This window comes from Sinocyclocheilus grahami, unplaced genomic scaffold (genome assembly GCF_001515645.1).
Source record: "Sinocyclocheilus grahami isolate Dianchi unplaced genomic scaffold, SAMN03320097.WGS_v1.1 scaffold1265.1, whole genome shotgun sequence".
Classification (NCBI taxonomy): Eukaryota; Metazoa; Chordata; class Actinopteri; order Cypriniformes; family Cyprinidae; genus Sinocyclocheilus; species Sinocyclocheilus grahami.
Window position 1 is genome coordinate 62,919 of NW_015506444.1, and position 20,137 is coordinate 83,055.

At 36.2% G+C, this 20,137-nt stretch overlaps 1 protein-coding gene across 1 annotated transcript in view; it reads right to left on the reverse strand.

Annotated features, from left to right (window-relative positions):
* The window catches only part of LOC107568635 (UPF0606 protein KIAA1549-like), a 62,017-nt gene that overhangs the window by 11,861 nt on the left and 30,019 nt on the right, over window positions 1-20,137 (reverse strand). The window contains exons 4-13 of the mRNA XM_016254607.1: window positions 18,210-19,359; window positions 17,923-18,011; window positions 16,739-16,907; window positions 16,506-16,636; window positions 15,522-15,711; window positions 15,182-15,241; window positions 14,390-14,535; window positions 9,645-9,822; window positions 7,620-7,804; window positions 1,328-1,521 (exon numbers count right to left, since the gene is read on the reverse strand). Of these exons, the coding sequence (XP_016110093.1) occupies window positions 1,328-1,521; window positions 7,620-7,804; window positions 9,645-9,822; window positions 14,390-14,535; window positions 15,182-15,241; window positions 15,522-15,711; window positions 16,506-16,636; window positions 16,739-16,907; window positions 17,923-18,011; window positions 18,210-19,359 (2,492 nt within the window). The remainder of the gene's footprint in view (window positions 1-1,327; window positions 1,522-7,619; window positions 7,805-9,644; window positions 9,823-14,389; window positions 14,536-15,181; window positions 15,242-15,521; window positions 15,712-16,505; window positions 16,637-16,738; window positions 16,908-17,922; window positions 18,012-18,209; window positions 19,360-20,137) is intronic.

Here is a 20,137-nt window from a genome sequence, read left to right on the forward strand (position 1 = left end):
TTTAGATTATTCATTAGTTAACATGAACTAACAATGAGCAATACTTAATCTTAGAGCACTAATTAATGTTGTTAATGTTTAAGTGAATAAAAATAGAATTTTCATTGTTCACATTAGTTCCTAGTGCATTAAGTAAATATTAACTAATAAAATAGTTTTAAAATTGCATTGGTAAAATAAATTAAATTAACATTGAGATCAATAAATACTGTATTGTATGCATTACATGCATTTGCTTTCTTTTTATTTATTATAAAAAAACGGCCCTCTAACACTAGCATTCTCCATTTATTTTCTATTCTTTTGATTGGTTTAATTTTTATTTTTAAATTAAACACTAGTGTTCCCTATTCTTTTTCCATTCCATCTACTTGTTTTCTTTTTATTTATTATATTAAACAAAACCCTTGCTGCTTGTACTGCGCTAGGCTAACCGAGACTTGTCACAGCACTTATATATTACTGCTCATTTGTTGGTTTTGATTGCTTCTATTGTCCTATAATATGCAAGTCGCTTTGGATCAAATTGTCCGCTAAATGACTAAATGGAAAGGTAAATGTAAATGCTTTGTTTGTTTACTCATGTAGTTATGTATTAGTGAAAGAAATGAAAACAAATAAGATTAATAAATGCTGTAGATGTATATTGTTCACTGTTAGGTCATTTTAACGGAATGTAGTAAATGTATTAGTAAAACGAATGAAATCAACCAAAAATGAAAAATGCTGTACACTGTAAAAGATTATTGTGATTTTAACAGTGAAAGACTGTAAAAATGCTACAGTAAAAACCTGTTAACTGGTTAACAGTAAGTTTCCATACTATATACGGTGAATAAATGTAATTACATTTAATGTAATTTACAGCAAAATACTGTTAAAAATACGGTTTTTGGAAGTGAAAAAGAAAGTCATTGTATAATTTACAGTGAAAAACCCGTAAACTGACACTCCCAGAATTCCCTGCATGACACTTCATATTTAATGTTTTTTGGTTGAAATAACATGTTTCTTCTTAGTTTTTTTTATCAGTTGTGTACATTAGGGTTTAATCTTACATCTAATGTTGTTAAATGAATGTTTATTGCATTATTTCAGTATCATATGTTTTTTCACCATATTTTTTACGGTGAAGTTCTGGCAACCACAGCTGCCGGTATTTTACCGTAAATGTCACTGATTTTTTTTTTACAGTGTAGAGATATAACTAATGTAGTCAACTAATGATGTTACCAAATGGAACCTCATTGTAAAGTGTTACCAAAAACTCAATGATGTGTAAAATGTTTGATCCTGAATATCAAAAAAAAGCATTTATCAGACTCACTGGCCCCTGCGCCGCTGGCCATTGCGGGAAGCTTTGGACTTTAGTGTGGGCACCTCTGCGTTCTCAGCTGGGCTCTGTTCCTTGGCGGTCACAGGAAGTGGCAACGGCTCCTGGATGACCATGAGATCATCCTTACTATGCTGGCCCATGTGCAGCTTGGCAAAGTCGAAACCCTTGACACTGGGCGCCTGCAGCTAAAGACCACCACCCCAGAGAAAGGAAAATGTTAATTTGGAGAATCAAAATTAATGCAGAAAGATGTTTGTGAAGGAAATGGAGGGATTGCAAAGGTGAGTGAGAGATGAAAGTTAAACGACTAAATGTTTATTTAAAACTACTCGCAAACACTAGACAGAATCAGGTCAGACCTTGGTCCAGCCGTCTTAAGAGACGTCAATGTCAAAGCGCATGTACACAAGGCATAAAGAAAGAATATGAATTTCCATAATCCACAGATTGTCACCGTGTCATACAAATAAATTGAACAAGAGGACAGTAATTGACTCTCAAAGAGACAATGAGAAGACTGAGCATTCAAAATGGATGCACTTGATTAGCGGTCAGCAGACTGACCGCAGGCCAGACCAGCTAGAAGGGCTGTAATAGCCTGTCTGTCTGCAGCACTCTGAAAGATTAAATGAACCGAACAAACACAACAGCAGAGAAAGCTAATTCACACCAGCTTTTTCAAAGACCTTTTTTCAAAGTTTTAAAGAAAGACATTTAAAGGTACAGTCCACCCAAAATGAAAATGATTCAAAATAAACCATTGTTTACCCACCTTTATGTACTTTTAAATCTGTATGGCTGACTTTCTTTTGTGTGAATTTTTGAAGAATATTCTAGCCACTTTTTTCAATGTAATAAAAGTGAATGAAGACTGGATAAAAACTGATAAAAAAAAAAAACCTGCAAAAGAGGTTTATATTACTCCAGCACTATGTTCCTACTCGCTTGAACCTAGACTGAAAATCAAGTCAAAATCCTGACATTGCTTTCCTTGGAGCATTCAAGAGAGAAGTAATGATTCAGATTCAGATTTGAGTTGAATCTTTCCAATTAATTGGTTGGTTCAGATTCAAATCTCAGTCATTCATTCTGACTCAATTATCTAGTCGCAGCAGTCAAAATCCCAATGCAGGGGAAAATTAATAATGAATAATTTCTGTTCATCACACAAGTCATATGGGCCACTCTACAAAAGCCACTATCCATGTTCATTATATAGAAAAAAGCCTGGACATGTGTTCAAAAGAAAACAAAAATAATATAGACTTGAGGGTCAGTAAATGACGACAGGATTTTCATTTTTGGGTGAATGGTTTCTTCAATGCTGATGAATCACCGTTGTTTGTTTTATAATTTTCCAGATCAAACAAACTGTGCAGAGGGTCACAGTGGATCAGATTTAATTCTATGTTTCATATATTGCCAGAAAACACAGAAACGTATGAAAAATGCATAAGCTGGGTTCTTTTGTCGTGCTGTATGTGTAGCTGCACAATAGAGATGGATTCACTGAAAGATGCTCAACTTCTGGGAATACGTCTATTTCTCTGTTTCCCATCGCATTCCCTTTCAAATGCAAATGAAGCTGTTTAGACAAATTCTGTTTGTGACAACGCAAGCTCTTATCTCGTTTCTGTTTGCCTCTATTGCTGCTGTAACCAAATCTAGGCCACAATACAGTTGAAGCTGTTGCGGCTTAGACCAAATGGCCAGAGACAGAGGTTAGGTTATCATTGACACATTCAAATGCATGCATCTGTTGTTGAGATAACATGTTTTTTGTCCCAATTGCTAGTTATCATTGGCATAAAGGAAGATTATCAGCAATAGAAATACTGTTTCTAGGACTAACTGCTGCATTCTAGAAAACACGTCAGCACTACTGTACTGTACAGATACCTCCGGCCTCATACTATATGGCTTCTTTATAGCTTTCTTGGGTTTTTCTTGGGCCTTTTCTTCTTTCTCCTCCTCCTCCTCTTCCTCTTCTTCCTCCTCCTCTTCTTCTTCCTCAATACTTTCTTTTTTCCTTATGCTTCTGACAGGTTTCTGATTTGGATGAGGGTGATAATAAAAAGTTGCTTGTGTTCCCATCAAGTGACTGACATGTTGACATCAACTATATTCACACAACACTAGTTTTGATGGTACTACTAACACATTTAGGGGTGGGAATCATAAGGAATACAGTGATTTTTCATACTTGAGGAGGCATCAAACAATTCTGTTTAAAAGTTTGGAGTCAGTCAGTTTTTTTTTTTTAAATACTTATTTCAGCTAAGACATTTAAAATGTTACAATTACAATTCTATGTAAGTTACATGCTGTTCTTTTGAACAGCAAATAATGGCGTAAAAAGGACACAATTCTAAAAATAAATAAATGCATAAATTAACCAACACTTAATATATTTAAATAGAAAACTGTTATTTCACAGTATTACTGTTCTTACTGTATTTTTACTGTAACAAATAACTGCAGCTTAAGAGACTTTTTTCAAAAACATTAAAAAACTTTACCAACCCCAAACTTTTGAATGGCACTGCATATTCTAGCATACTATATTTGTACAACATTCTAGTTTATTTTCAGTAGGATGACGACTTGCGATTTAGTGAGAAAATCAGATGCTGATTCAGTAACCCCTCCGACTGATTCAGTGAGTGAGCAAATCATTTCAGACAGATGAATTGGTCTGACTCATTTGTGAGCCTTTCTGAATCAATTCATGTGAGTCAATTAATTTAAAAGAACCAGCTCAAGAGTCACTTGTTTGCAATTCAGACTACATTCTCATATCAACAGGGTCCACAGAGAACTACCAAATGGTCCAAACACAGATGACGTTTACAGTGACTGGTACGGCACTCCTTTGAAGGTCAAAGAGGAAGAGGAATCTTGTACTTCCTGTGTGGGGACTAACTGGAAGACTATTCTACAGTCTATAGTACACTACATCTCCTCTACCAGCCTCTACCTTCTTCTCTCTCCTCTCTTCCTCTTCATCATATTCTTCTTCCTCCTCCTCCTCCTCCTCTTCTTCCTCCTCCTCCTCTTCTTCTTCTTCCTCCTCCTCCTCCTCCTCCTCCTCTTCCTCTTCTTCTTCCTCATCACTACTATCTAAACGCTCTTTGCTCTTGACAGGAGTCATTGACCTCTGGATTACTGGTATGGATTTCTGTAATGAGGACTAAACAAGCATGGGAGAGCGAGAGATTTAAGATGTGATTGGATGTGGGTTAGACAAAGAACGAGGGATAGAGATAGAGAGAAAAAGAGAGAGAAGCTCTAAATTGGCTCCAATGTGTTTACAGGAGCACAAATAGCAAAACAGGTGGAAAAACTAGAGATGCGAATGATATTGTCATGGAAGTAGCATAGAACAACTCAGTGTAACAGAAGACAATCAGTTCATTTATATTTACAATTATTTCATTTAGCAGATGCTAGTCCAAAGTGACTAAAAATATAATTTGGCAACTGCAACACCTATTTAAATTTTTTTCTACTTCAATCCCTAAACAGCCAATAGATGATAGATTCTAACTTGTATTGAATTCTGTTCAGGAAATCAACATTTGAATGATTTACTATTTCATCACTGAGACAAACTAAATATTAAATCACAATAGAGTTACCATTAGTTAAGCCAGGCATCAGGTATCACACCTAACAATGAACATTTTTACAGTCTAACTAATGTTAACAAATTTAAGCTTAATGTACTTTGATTCCAAAATATTTTAACATAGAAAAAAAACGATCTACTGCTCCTTTAAAAAAAAAAAACACTGCCCAAAAATAAACAAATAAATAAATTCTGTCATCATTTATAAATCTGCACGACTTACTTTCTTGTGCAAAACACAAGAGATATTTGAAGAACTCTAAGGTGCAAAACCATACTGGATTTTGGAAACATTCTGTTCTTTTCTGTTCCACAGAAGGAAGAAACTCAGAAAAGAAAGACTTGATTAAGATTTGAAAGAAACAGTTTTTTTTAACGACTTGAGGGTAAGTAAGCGAAGATAGAATTTGGAGAATAAGTATTTTTTAAGCATCTTTCGCTTTATGTGTCAAAACCATGAAATACTGATTTAAGTAAGAGCATGAGGAACAAAGAGAGAAGCAGGCCATTTAATAATGTAAACTGATTAAACCTGAGAACCTCGCTAAAGTACCAAGAAAGGGCCTTGTTGAGAATGTAGATGAGAGTGGAGGTAGTTCTTGAGGATTGTGAGTGTGCACATATGAAGCGTGTAATGACTATGTGCTCCTCATACGAGTGTAGTTAAATCAAGACGTTCAGACTGAGAGGACCAGCGGGCGCTGCTTTGGAAAAGAACGTCACTGCTGAGCATTAACCCATCAGCCAGCTCAGCAGTTGACTTCATTACTGCTGGGACTCCACAAGTGTATGTGCTCGTGAATGACAAGTCTGGTTATAGTAGTGACAACAGCAGTAGCAAGACTTTCATTGTAAGAACAGGGCAGCGTGATGCTGAAGTGGTGCTTTAAAGATGATTCAATAGGATGAAATGAACTTAAAGGGATAGTTCACCCAAAAATTTAAATTCTGTCATCATTTACTCACCCCAAAGTTGTTCAGAACCTGTATGAATTGCTTTCTTCTGTTAAAGGGGTCATATGATGCTTTTTTAAAGATCATTATTTGGTGTATTTGATGTAACAGAATATGTTGACATGCTTTAATGTTCAAAAAACACATTATTTTTCAAATACTGTACATTATTGTAGGTCCTCTATGCCCCGCCTCTCTCAAACGCTTCGTTTTCTACAAAGTCCCTCCTTCCGACAAGCGCAGTCTGCTCTGATTGGCCAACTGACCCAGTGTATTGTGATTGGCCGAACACCGCAAGCACGCGTCGGAAATGTAACGCCCCTTACCATAATCGCGAGCTTCATCTTTCAAAATAAATGTAAAGACAGTAAATAATGTCACTAGTTTTACCATCAGTTCAAGCCCGAAAGGGGAACAGAGTCACGTGACAGACACAGTGATGAAGCTGGTATGTGTTTGCAGTACACAAGCCACAGTTAAGACAGCTGACTCCACTGTGATGTGACCTTGTCTCCCTCTCTCTCTCTCTCACACACACACGTGCGCAGGCGCACACACACACACACACACACACACAAACACACGATGCGCAACATATGACCCTTTTAAACAAAATCTAAAGATATTTTGAAGAAGGTTGGTAACCAGTTGCCAGTAGCCACTGACTTGCATAGTATTTTTTCCCTACTATGGAATTCAATGGCTACCAGCAACTGTTTGGTTACCAAGATTATTTAAAATATCTTCTTTTGCATTCAACAGAAGAAAGAAACTCATACAGGTTAGGAACAACTTGAGGGCGAGTAAATGATGACAGAACTATCATTTTTGGTGAGCTTGAAATATATATAATTTAATTAAAATTAGAATCATTTTAAATAAATAATCGAATGTAATTAAAGTTAGAGTAGAATAATTTAATAGAACAAAAATAAGAATAGAACAATACAGTATATATATATATATATATATATATATATATATATATATTGGCTAGTCATCTAACAAGTATAACATTTAAAAATGTAAAAGTTAAAAAATTTGGGCCATTGCATCACATCTCTTCAACTCTTAATACACTTTCTTAAGACTGACAAGTCGTTCATAAAACTGACTCATTGGTCAATTTTGAAAATATGTAGTTTAGCTACAGACACAATTAAAGTTTTTTACATTTGCATGAAAGTTTAGACACAACCCATACTGGAAAAATGTGTTATAGATAAACATTAGAATAGATAAACATTTATTTCACTATAATAATGACGCAGCTACTTCTGGGAACGTTTGACTCCTGACTCAACGAATGACTGAATCGCATCATTGAAATGAACTGTCTAAACAAACTCATTTGCTAAATGAATCAGCCTTTCCAATGCCAAGAATAACTGAGAGTGGAAATAGGTAGAGTAGTGGATAGCCAACTAATATCCAATTCTGATCTTTCAAAGCTGGCTAGCATCCTGCTACAGAGTCATTTAAGTCACTCTGTGAGAGACGAGATAAGCAGCTCAGACTCACAGGAGCCCACTGACTGATTAGCAATATCACTGACACATCAGCAAAACAAAACAAAATGACGACATGACCGACAGTTGAACCTTACATTAGAAAGAAAGAAGAAATCTCATGAGAAACAGAGCTTCAGGATCCCAGAATACATTTCATTTGAATCATTACACAGCGTTTTCAGTCTCTCACCTTCTGTCTTTGTTGGACGGTGCTCATGGTGTCTGGCTGGAATTCCAGTTTGTCAGTGCGGCAGAGTTTCCAGTACAGGATAGTTATTATAATGACGACCACCACCACGGGGACCACCACCCCTACGATTATCCACGTGTTGGTCTTCTCTGTGTCTGAGGGAGGCGAGGCCTGCTTTTCCACAGCTGAACATACACAGGGGTAATGAAGTATAAATATCTGTGACTAAAGACAGTATGTACACTACTGTTCAAAAATGTGTAAAAAAAAAAAAAAAAGTTCTTTCTTTGAAAGAAGTCACTTATGCTCATCAAGGCCACATTTATTTGCACAAAAGTACAGTAAAAACAGTAATATTGTGAAATATTATTACAATTTAAAATAACTTTTAAAAATGCATTTTTTCTTGTGATAGCAAAGCTGAATTTTCAGCAGTCATTACTCCAGTTTTCAGTGTCACAATATTATCAATGTTGAAAACAGATGTGCTATTCTAATTTTTTGTGATATATTACATTTTATTAATATTAGTTGGGCTATTTTAAATTTTTGAAACCCATTATACATTTTAATCTCACAACATTGTATAATGGCTTTACTATAATGCATACTTACTAAATAAAAGTATTAATTTCTTTAAACTAGGGTGACCATACGTCCTCTTTTCCCCGGACATGTCCTCTTTTTGGACCTAAAAAAAAAATGCGTCCAGCCGGGATTTCTAAATCGCCCAAAATGTCCGGGATTTGGCATTTGCTTTCTACAGTCACCATTCATTGTGTGCGTTTTTGGATTAAAGCCCACGGGACTGATTTCTTAATCCCGCTGAATTTCTGACCATGTTTGCTCCCGCAAACATTCTAAAATTGAATATGATTTATGCGCATCAGGGAGCCGCTATCAGTATGCGGAGTAGGCTAATTAAATCACTTTGAATGCAGCTGTTGGATGCAGGGTTGCCAAATTTCATTTTTTTGCATGGAATTGAGCTGAACTGTTCAGGCGGATTGATTTTCTCTCATGGGTTAAAGGTTTGAAATATTGCATAAATTACATTTGACTGAAATGCTTGCATTGAAACATTTTGCATTCTACCTATGATAAAACTGTGGTAGATGTTAAGTTTTGTGAAGGATGACCACTGGTAAGAAGCCTTTTAGCTGTGTTTATGATCAATCTACATAACGTGACTGTAAAATATGTATATATTTTATTTTATTATATATTTGGGATATGGTCATTGCGCTACTTTGGGGGCTACTTTAACCCCCCTCAATCTCCCCCCGCCCCCACCACCACGGTGCATCTTTCCCTCACTGTCCTCTCTTTTGAAAACTAAAATATAGTCACCCTATTTAAACTAAAAAAAAAAAATCTTACAGTCTTCTTAATGAAAAATATTTAGTATTCAGTGTTACTAAATTATTAGTGTTCTTAAAGATTAACTTTAAGTAAGCATATAATGGCAGTCTAAATATGAAAGAAACAGCATGCACAGTTAAATATCTCAAACATCATTTAGATTGATTATTAGCATATGTTGAATGAAAATATAAAATTCAATACATTGTATGTTGTTGGATCAACTAAACCGCAACAGTGACAGCAACCATAATTTGGGTTGGCCTGTTTTTTTAGTACACTGTAATTGGAGATTTGAGCTAAAATTCAAAGGTCTAAGATGTTATACAACAGGAAGCTTCTAAATTTAGTCTAATGAATCTAATGTTTATGCTGTGGGTGATGCAGTTGTAAGCCTGCCACATATAAATGTTACATAAAAAGGCAGAGCTCTCGAGATGTCACGCTATCTGAACTCACCACTTTGATGTTTAGAGCAGTAGAAATAAAGAATCCTACCACAAAAAACACTGCCGGTTATGTTACCATCAATCAAAATCATTTAAATGATCATTTCATCATTGTTTTTTATCGTTATAGTCTTGGTTCACTGCGATTTTATGTTATATAGTTCTCTCCCACAGATCTTTTTCAACTGAAAGAATTAAAAGTCTGAATGCTCACGCTGTGCTAATATTCCCTGGACGCGGTATCCCATGATGATCGCTGCATGCTGCACGTCAAGACTGTTGAGCATGCTGGCTGTGGTTGCGGCGGGAAGTCTCTGTCCATTAGCTCCTTCCACAAAGTAGATCATCTCCACAGGGTTGTCAGGGCCCACAAGACGAGTGGTCTGTACAATCTGAACAAAGTGGAAAAAAAGGCCTGTTGACAAAGTTTGATGTGCAATTCAATTCACTGCATTGTCCTTTTTTTGCACTTTTACATATCGTTTAAAAACAGCTTCACTAACAACACTGAGGTAAAATATTCAATAATAAAAACACCCACTAAAACGATTCAGACATTTATGGCATATTCTCAATCTAAAATTTTGACCTAGGTTTAAAAAAATCTATATATTGCAAAGCATTCTCAGAGTCTGTGTAGGTGTTTACAGAGATACACTATTTTCATTTTACAATATTAGATGTTGGATTAGGATCAGTCCAATTTATGAAAGTATCATTCAGACACATTTTGCGAATGAATCAACTGATTAACTGAATTGTCTTATGAACACAGTACGGTTTTCAGTGAGTAACATTTTATACTTATTTCAGACACATCCCCTAAAGGTTCCAGAAGAACAATTTAAAGATTGGGACAAATGGATTATAAGGTTTATCTGGCAAGGTAAAAAAAAATCCAGAATTTGATATAGAACATTCCAGTTACCAAAAGAAAGGGGAGGTTTGGATCTCCCATCTCTTAAAGACTATTTTATAGTTGCCCAGTTAAGGCCCATAGTTTGCTGGTGCAATCCAGACTATAAAACAGATTGATTTCTCTTTTTTTCTGAAATACTGAGTCAAGCAGTAATTGCAGATGATCATTTATTAAGAAAATATATAAGTAAAGAATATCCATGGATAACTACTATCCTAGAAATATGGGCAGTGATTAAAAAATATGATTTGAAAGACGCTCTAAAGATAATGAAATGGTGTGCATATGATACAGATTTCACTCCAAATACTCTAGATGAATCTTTTAAGAATTGGAGTAAGAAAGGCATTACATCATATTATTTAGTAACAAATACTACTTTCTTAACTTTCCAAGAATTTAAGAATCAGTTTAAGTTGGATAATCATGACTTGTTTAGATGCTTTCAAATAAGACACTAATTTAATTCAAAAGTGAACAAGAGCGGGGATTGGGCACAGAATGATTTAGTGAAGATATTCCTGTTGGCATATAGGGCTAATACTACTAGTAAGGTAATCTCCACATTTTATCACTGTTTTCAAAATTACAGATCAGATTCTACCTCACAAGTCCGAATTAAATGGGAGAAAGAATAAAAATCCCAATGGGAAACCACAGGATCACACCAGTGGAGGTTATTTGCATGGATAAATGTAATTCGATTTTTCGCAAAAGTGCCATAGTGAAATAGGATCTGGGTGTTGGAGACACTGTAATTCAGAAGTAGCAAATCATCACCATATATTCTGGGCATGTCCAGTTATACACCTGTTTTGGAAAGACATACACCGGACATTGGAGGCCATATTCAAGATTAATATCCCATTTCAGTTTCATGTGTTATATTTGGGAATTCTGGATTTGCATGAAACAAATTAAAGCAATTGTAATTGAAATATGTAAGATGGAAACACTTACTTTATCTGTAAAATTAAAAAAGCAAAAGGGGGCTATTTTATGGAGTGTGAGAAAATAATTTTTGGACTCTAAATAGATACAATCATATCTCAGTATTGTAAATTTAATGTAACTATGCAAGATCACCATTACACTGTACCTTGCCCAGCTGGGTTTTCCCCCCCCTCTCTTTATTGTGGTTCTGTTCTGTAAGCATTACAAAAATGTATCCTGAAATGCACAGAAGTCAGCTGATTTGAATGTAACTCATTTTTTTCTCTCTCAGAATTTTGTGTAGTATCTTTTGACTTCCTTGACATAAAACAAAATCAAGCTAAATAGAAATGAAAAAAGCACATCACATTACTAAAACTAATGAAAACTGAAAATATAAAAATATAAGCTAATTCAAAATATTAACAAATACTATAACAGTATATAAATGTAGCATTTGGACCAATCAGACACACAACTTTTTGTTATATTTAACAAATAATATCGAACTCCCCATCACCTAACCAAATGGCCAATTACGAGGGTCTATGGACCCTTCCCCCGAAATGCACCTAACACCTCAGAAAGGCAGAACAGGCCTCTGGTTCCATGGTAACCAATGCTGATATCACTGGTTTTATGGCCTAAAAGGAATGCAGGGGATAAACTCCCTCATTTTCCTCATAAGAAAGGCACAAATGCACAGGAGAAACTGACTTTTCTACTGATTAATTCATAGGAAAACCTTCTTTGAATGAACCCCCATTTTCTTCAGGCCATTGTGTATATTATTGCTGTGTTGTATTTAATCTGTTGTATTATAGACTATTTTTATTCATGCTTACGATAAACCACTCATTCATATAAGTAACTCTACCATGTCTAGTATCTATGAATTCGTCTTCGGATGATCTAACTGAGAGTGCATATTACATGCTGATACCTCTGCAACATATTGATGTTCTAAGAATCGGTACTAATTTGTGCCTCAACACTCCAGCGAATTACATATGCAAAATCCCATGCTTACAGACAAAGAGTCATAAAAATCCTCAGTATTTCCAACCTCCCGCTTGGGATTTCAGCCTTCCTCATTGGACGAACCCATCTTGAGAGGCGTGAATCTCTGCAGGCTTTAAAAGGCCACACTCCATGTGCCCCGCCCCTGTTCGGTGGTTCAGTGAGATGCTAAGATGAAGATGTGAGAAACGCTCCAGGATACCAAAGCTCGTGCCAGGCTCCGGCCTAGTCCTTTTCATTCATCAAGTGATTCTGACTCAAACTAGCTCTTTCTCATCAACCAACTTCAGCAAGATCTTGGGGCCTTAAGATTGCATCAGGAATCTTTTTCAGACATACGCAAGTATCAAACTTAGTCGATTTAATTGATGCATTAAGTATCAGTTACACCTTTTTACAAGGTTTGTTTGAACTAAGAATCTGACGTTTTCCCTCAGGTTTTAGATCTGCTGAATATGCAAAATGGTTCCATAAATGTCATTCCTTATGTCTCTTTCTTTAGTGCTAAACTTTAACCCTTTCCTATACCAACTGTATGTGTGTGTGTGTGTATGTGTATGTTAGACCGGCTTAATGTGTTTATGTAGTATGTTAGACTAGTTTAAGTGTTTATGTAGTTAATAAAACCTTACTTGTATCACACTTGACGTGTTCATTGTTTACTCATAACCGGAGTCAATAATCATGCAGATTTACGTTACAAACTTATAGAATTGTACAGTAAGAAAGTTATTTCCTTTAACCAGGAAATTAACGTTCTTAGAATTGACAAGACGGTTGACCCTGAGTGGTCAGCTAAATATCTACAGTGGATCTAAAATATGAATAGTGAATTATAACTAGTTATGGTTAATTATTCATATTTCCCCATGAGCTGATTCGCTACATAAATAATACCAAAACAACATTGGCATAAACCACCTTTATGATGCCTTTATGGTGCTTTTAGAGCTTAGCAGCTCTAAAAGTTCGCTTTCACTTGCATTTAATTAAAAAGAGTAGATATTTTTCAGAATTCTCATTTTATGTTCCACAGAAGGAAGAAAGTCAAACAGACTTGAATTTATCTTTTTGGGCAAATTATTCCTTTAAACTTTTAATTCCACATAATTGTTTCTAACACGCAAACACATGAATCAGAACTCTGAATAGGCTACAATTAGCATTTTAAAACTGAAATGTCTTTCTGACAAAAACCCAAAAAGGCTTTCAGAGAGACTGAGGGTCTAAAAGACGAGTCTAATAAATGTTTCTAGCCTCCAGGGTTATTGGGGTGAAAAAAGAGCATGGCAATGTGTGGACCTCACCTGAGCTCGACCTACATTAAAAGCCCAGAGTAGTGAACCCTCACTGGCCAGGGACGTTAAAAGCTCATTTTTAAAGTGCTGCTACCTCAGGGTGCATTATCAGAAACAGTACAGAGGACGGCTGCACAATGTCATCTCAACAGTACATCCGAGCTTAGCAGACAGTCGTCATCCTACATTCACTTTAAGAGTCCTTGCAAGATATTCCAGAATTCATCACCTCTCTAAAATTAGAAATGACATCACTGGGCATCATTAACACAGCTGGATTCATTCTCAGTTAATTAGCAGGCATCAACAGACCACTAGCACTTTTATAACACAAGTCACTTAGAAACCAGGTCAGCCAGTCAGCAATCGGGTCACTATGAAACGGAAAAATCTTCTCTACGTAGGCAGAACAAGCAATTAATGGTTTAAGAATCACTCTAGCTGTTTGCAAGCGGTGTTCAATAATTTATCTGAGATTGCAGCTGGAGTATGACGCGCCGACAGCCCACAGGGGTGAAATGGTTGTTTTTGAGTGGCTCTGCAGGCCAGGGATGAATAGGAGGGTGTTGCCATGGATACTCCTTGTCCCTGAATGATGATGATGTGTGGAGGGAGAGCAGGTGTGGGGAAGCGCCACAAAGACAGTGACTGATTAACATCTAATGTCTAATGCCCAGAGAGGCATTAGACATGCACACAGGAAGGGCTCTATAAATTAATCCAATGAGCTCATGCGTGGAAAGCAAGAATAGAAAATATATGGTCACATAACACGGATGATTTACAAACCTGCACGCTGTTGTTTCCCACATTAGTTGCTCTTCTAAGGCGATGACCCATACCCAATGCATCGCCCAGCAACTGAGCCAGTCTCCTCTCAATCGTAGCCTTGAAGATCTTGTCACTCACACGCTGGTCTAACACTCCCAACAACACTGAATGCAATGTGTAAAACATGACATTACTGCATTGCAATGACTCATTTGATATTCATCGGAATATTTGATAGTATAGTAACATTACACTACTGTTCAACAGTTGGGGTTGGTTTGTTTTGGAAAGAAGTCTCTTATGCTCACCAAAGCTGCATTTTCTTAAGATAAAAAAATACAGTAAAAGCAGTAATATTGTGAAATTATAATACAAATTTAAATAACTGTTTTCTATTTTAATGTGTTTTAAAATTCTGCCAGAGCCCACTTTCTGTGATGCAAAGCTGAATTTTCAGCATCATTACACCAGTCTTCAGTGTCACATCATCCTTCGGAAATCATTCTAACAGTTGTGCTGCTTAACACTTTTACAGAAACTGTGATAGATTTTGTGTTTTAGGATTGATGAACTTGGAAACTTTGATAATTAGAATGTTCAAAAGAACAGCACTTACTTGAAATAGAACTTTTTAGTAATATTATAAATGTCTTTACTGTCACTTTTGATCAGTTTAATGCATCCTCGCTGAATAAAAATATTAATTTCTTCAATAAAATAAAATAAATAAATAATACTGACCCCTAACTTTTGAACAATAGTGTACTTTGGAATACCAGTGTGTTAAGCTTAACATCAGCAGGTCAATACCTGTTCTAACCCATGAGGAACGAAGCAGTTGGGTTGTGTTCAGCTTTGGGTAGTGGAAAGCTAATAGTGCAGAGAAGAAAAAACATCAAATATGAACGAATATTACTCCATTTTCATTATAACACAGCAAACCTCACTGAAGCTGATTTCCAGGTAGCTGAAGCTGGTTTAAAAGCTAGAATACCAGTAGATGGACCATTTTGGCTAACCTGGTGGGTGCCCACAGTCTAACCACCTACACAGTTATAAAACCCAGTGTGACCACCTTAAACTGTTGTACATAGCAGCTGTTTTGCACGTGTATTTACGTAATTATACAGAAATCAGTGTGTGGACTCACGTTCTGCGATCTGCCGTACAGGGTAGCCCAGGTAGTAGCTGTACTCGACCACGCTGAGCTGTCGAAGCTGGGAGCTCACCTCTGTCCCTGGCACATACCCACGGATATCACGCACAGCAAAGGTGATCTCCACTGGAACCTTCTGCTGTTGTGCCGCCATTTCCACAGAACTCGTGGTGATGTTTAAAATCTGCAAAACAATTCAGTCTCTAAGATACAATTACGTGAAACTAAAGCAATGAGACATCAAGATTAGACGCTCATTCTCCAGAAAGGGATTTTAGAAATGACCGTAACATAAAATATATTTCTACAAGATATATTTCTGTATCAATCAAGCATCTAATGTAAAACTTGAACTACTAAAATATATTTTAAAAATTATTTATAACCCAATTAAAATTAATAAAAATAATGAAATAATTTAGTTGCTAAAATACAATTATAAATGATAAATAAATTGATTAAAATCTTAATTAAAACATATAAAATCATACACACTTTATCCATGAAAGCTCATGGATTCTCAGCACAAGTCTCTTCATTCACACTCACTGATCTATTAAAGAAGCGCATACACATTGTGAACGCAAGTGAATGAAATGAATAAGAGCCATTAGTTTTGTTGCATTGACAATGGTTGAATTGATCAGTCCTGTGCTTTCCTCATCCAATCAGAGCAAACAGCTGGAGATGATGTCATCCCACTGCACTGAAGGCAATCAAGCCTTGAATTCATATCACATAACCGAAGTTAAAAGCATGCTCCTTTCTTGCGCAAATCAAAAACTTGCTTGTTCGAGGATAAAAACATTACTATGTAATTCTCATTTGGATGGTTTACATTATGTAGTAGTTGTGTATGTTTAAGCTAAACTAAACAAAATAAGCAAGAGGATTTGAAGGAGTTCAGTGACTGGTTACTGGTGTTTGAAACTCAGCTGAGCTCTTAATACCATAAGCTGGGTAAAGCAGTCAACGTACATTCACAGTGAAGTTTGTGGACTCTTGTGAGCGTCTGCGGACTTCAGATAAAGCTGTGATCAGACCCTTCTCTGCCTGCTCACTGAAGGTACACATTCGCACATCTACATGGCTGGGTACAAACTGAAGAACTGCAGACAGACAAAAGACATGCATATGGTCATATAGCAACAACATTTAAATACCAGAGAGAATATTCAAGAACTGTGACGTGAAGTTTCCTCTGCATTTACCTGTATGAACATGGTACTGCAGACCTGGTATAGGACTGATGGGTGACACGCTGATAAAGGAGCTGGTGGTCCGAGCAGAGATTCTCAGGGCATTAATGACTGATATGGCAGTATAAACCACTGCACCAGACACAGCACGAAACACAAAGTCTGGAGGAGCTTTCACTACCTACAACACACAAAGGAGCATTTGATGTCAAGGATATGTACATCATATTTGTAATAGCAATTTCAAATCATTTTAGAGCACATGGAGAAATATCAAAAAGCCTTTCAGTGTGCCTTTAAAAGTCAAGGCAGATTCAGTATTGTGTTTAAATGCAGAGAGTTACAAAGAACCAGTTGGTTCCCATTGAGCCAAATTACGTGTTGTTTGTTCATAAGGACCCAAGAGATAAAACAGGAAGGGATGATTTTATCTATACAGTATGTTCTACTGACACAACACTGGATTACAAAACATATTTAAAGTTTCTGTGGTTCAAACCAAGAGTAAGCAGGTTGAACTATCAATATCATGCTAAATTCTTAAAAGAAAGAAATTCTTAAACAAATTAATTTCTAATTTCTCTACAGCTTTCTCAGGCTGAATAAAAGCTACTGTTAATTTCAATAGGTAATTCTTGAGATATTGAAAAATAAAAGTACCCATAATACATACCTAATACCTAAATACCATACTTATGTTTCCAACAAAGTTGTACATTCAGTTTATGCAATAAATAGTAATATCGCAAAAACTACTTTTGTGTGTGTGTGAAATATTCCATCCATTTCCTGTTAACATTTTAAAATTTTTCTTTGCATCAAGGTGCATTTTTATATCCCAAAATATGCATTCAAATATATGCATGGAAACCTACATAATGTTCTTTTAATAAAAATTTTAAAAAATAATGTTAAAATGTATATTTTTAGATGCTTTTGCATCGTTAAAAACGTGTAGCTTTTTGTTTTTGCAATTAAACTTTGATGTGGAATAACAAATACATTTTTAAAAGTACAAATATTCAATAATCTAGCAATTAAAAAACAATCTATAATAAAGGTATTTACAATTGTAGCTGTATTGTAATACTGTTTAAAATACTTTTAGATTAAGTACAATTGTTGTCACTGATTTAAATTAATAAAGACATGAACAAAAAAGAGAAAAACAAATCTATTCATTATGTCCACAGTACCTGTAGCTCCACAGAGCGGTTATATTCTCCTTTGAGAATCTCTCTGACTTTGGCCTTGGCATATCCAGCAGTGGACCCTGGAGGAAACCCTACAACAGAGCAACTGTGTTATTTTTAGAACCTTAAATATTAAAATAAAATACTATAATGCTTGCATGATTGCTAATCCAGTTATTGCTTAAGGTGCTTAAGTGCTTTAAGCGAGTTGCACATTTATCCTCAAAAATGGACATGAGCACCTTTCTGGTGTAAAAATGTGCAGCAAGTTCATGTTTGTTAAGCCTTACCAACTCTGATCAAGTAGGTGTCAGGTTTAGTGATGCTGCAGAGATATTTCCGGGCAGTGGTTGTTGGGAGGATTGTGGATTGGGTTGTAACTGATGTGTCATTCAGGGTAGTCACTGTTGTGTTGTTGGAGCTTGAGATAGAGAAAGGTGCCACAGTAGTATCATTATGTAATACTGGGGAGGACGTGGTTGTAAGGTTACCGATCAGTGTGGTGTTATCGCTATCAGTAACCATGGTGTCAGGTGTTGTTCCAGACACAAATCCTTCATCAGCCATCACCGTTGCAGGAGGGGTGGAGGTGATGTTCAAGGTTGAGTCAGTTGGGTTTTCAGAAACACTGATAAAGCTGGTTACTAAAACAGTGGGAAGTACACTACTAGGAAAGAGGGTCTCTGTTGGAAGTGAGGTGATAATCCATTGGCTGTTATTAACAGAAGACACACCATCTGGTTCCTTGGTCACTGGAGGTGGGGTAGTCACCAGTAAGGAAGTGTTGTACGGTATAAAAGGTGTTGTAGCCCAATCAGTGGTTGAGTTTATATCTTCCAATGAAGCTGAAGGGTCTATTGTTGGTATAAACGACGGCTCCAAATATGGCAGTGTAGTATCTGTTAAACTCGGTCCAACTTCAGAGGGATCCAAGATAGTGGTGTTAAAAGGTTCAAATCCAGAGATATCCGTTGAGGATTCCTCAGTCCAGGAACTGTTACCTGTAGGCTGTAGATCTTCATCAAACAAAGCTGTTAGCATGTAACTTGGGTCAATGGTGTAGGTTCTAGTGCTCACAATATGTGTGGTGCCAATTGGAATGAAAGAGAAAACACTAGAGGCCGTCTGATTGGCAGTGGGCTCTGGCAAGCTACCATTGTCCTTGGTCAACTGGATGGTGTAGTACTCTAAACTGTTCATGTCTGGTAAAAGAACATCGGTGGGTTGGACTGTAACAGTGCTTGGCCAGTCAGATGCCAACTCTGAGGTCTCATTGACAGACTGGTTCTGGTTTAAGACATCTGAAGTTGTCGGGAGAATAGGTAAGGAATGGACTCTGGTTGGCTGGATGGTTGAAACGGTGTGTCCAATGTCTGATGTCAAAATACTGGTGAAATCTGAAGGTCTTGACATGGTAAAAGGCACAAAGGTTGTAAAACTCTGAAAGGTTGTTACGTGTTTGGTTAAGTCAGTGGTGGCTCCATTCAAGGTTGAATTGCTATTGAAACTGGGACTTTCAACAGGTTTGCTGGAGAAAGAATTAGTAACACTGATAGATATATCCCAAAATATGCATTCAAATATATGCATGGAAACCTACATAATGTTCTTTTAATAAAAATTTTAAAAAATAATGTTAAAATGTATATTTTTAGATGCTTTTGCATCGTTAAAAACGTGTAGCTTTTTGTTTTTGCAATTAAACTTTGATGTGGAATAACAAATACATTTTTAAAAGTACAAATATTCAATAATCTAGCAATTAAAAAACAATCTATAATAAAGGTATTTACAATTGTAGCTGTATTGTAATACTGTTTAAAATACTTTTAGATTAAGTACAATTGTTGTCACTGATTTAAATTAATAAAGACATGAACAAAAAAGAGAAAAACAAATCTATTCATTATGTCCACAGTACCTGTAGCTCCACAGAGCGGTTATATTCTCCTTTGAGAATCTCTCTGACTTTGGCTTTGGCATATCCAGCAGTGGACCCTGGAGGAAACCCTACAACAGAGCAACTGTGTTATTTTTAGAACCTTAAATATTAAAATAAAATACTATAATGCTTGCATGATTGCTAATCCAGTTATTGCTTAAGGTGCTTAAGTGCTTTAAGCGAGTTGCACATTTATCCTCAAAAATGGACATGAGCACCTTTCTGGTGTAAAAATGTGCAGCAAGTTCATGTTTGTTAAGCCTTACCAACTCTGAT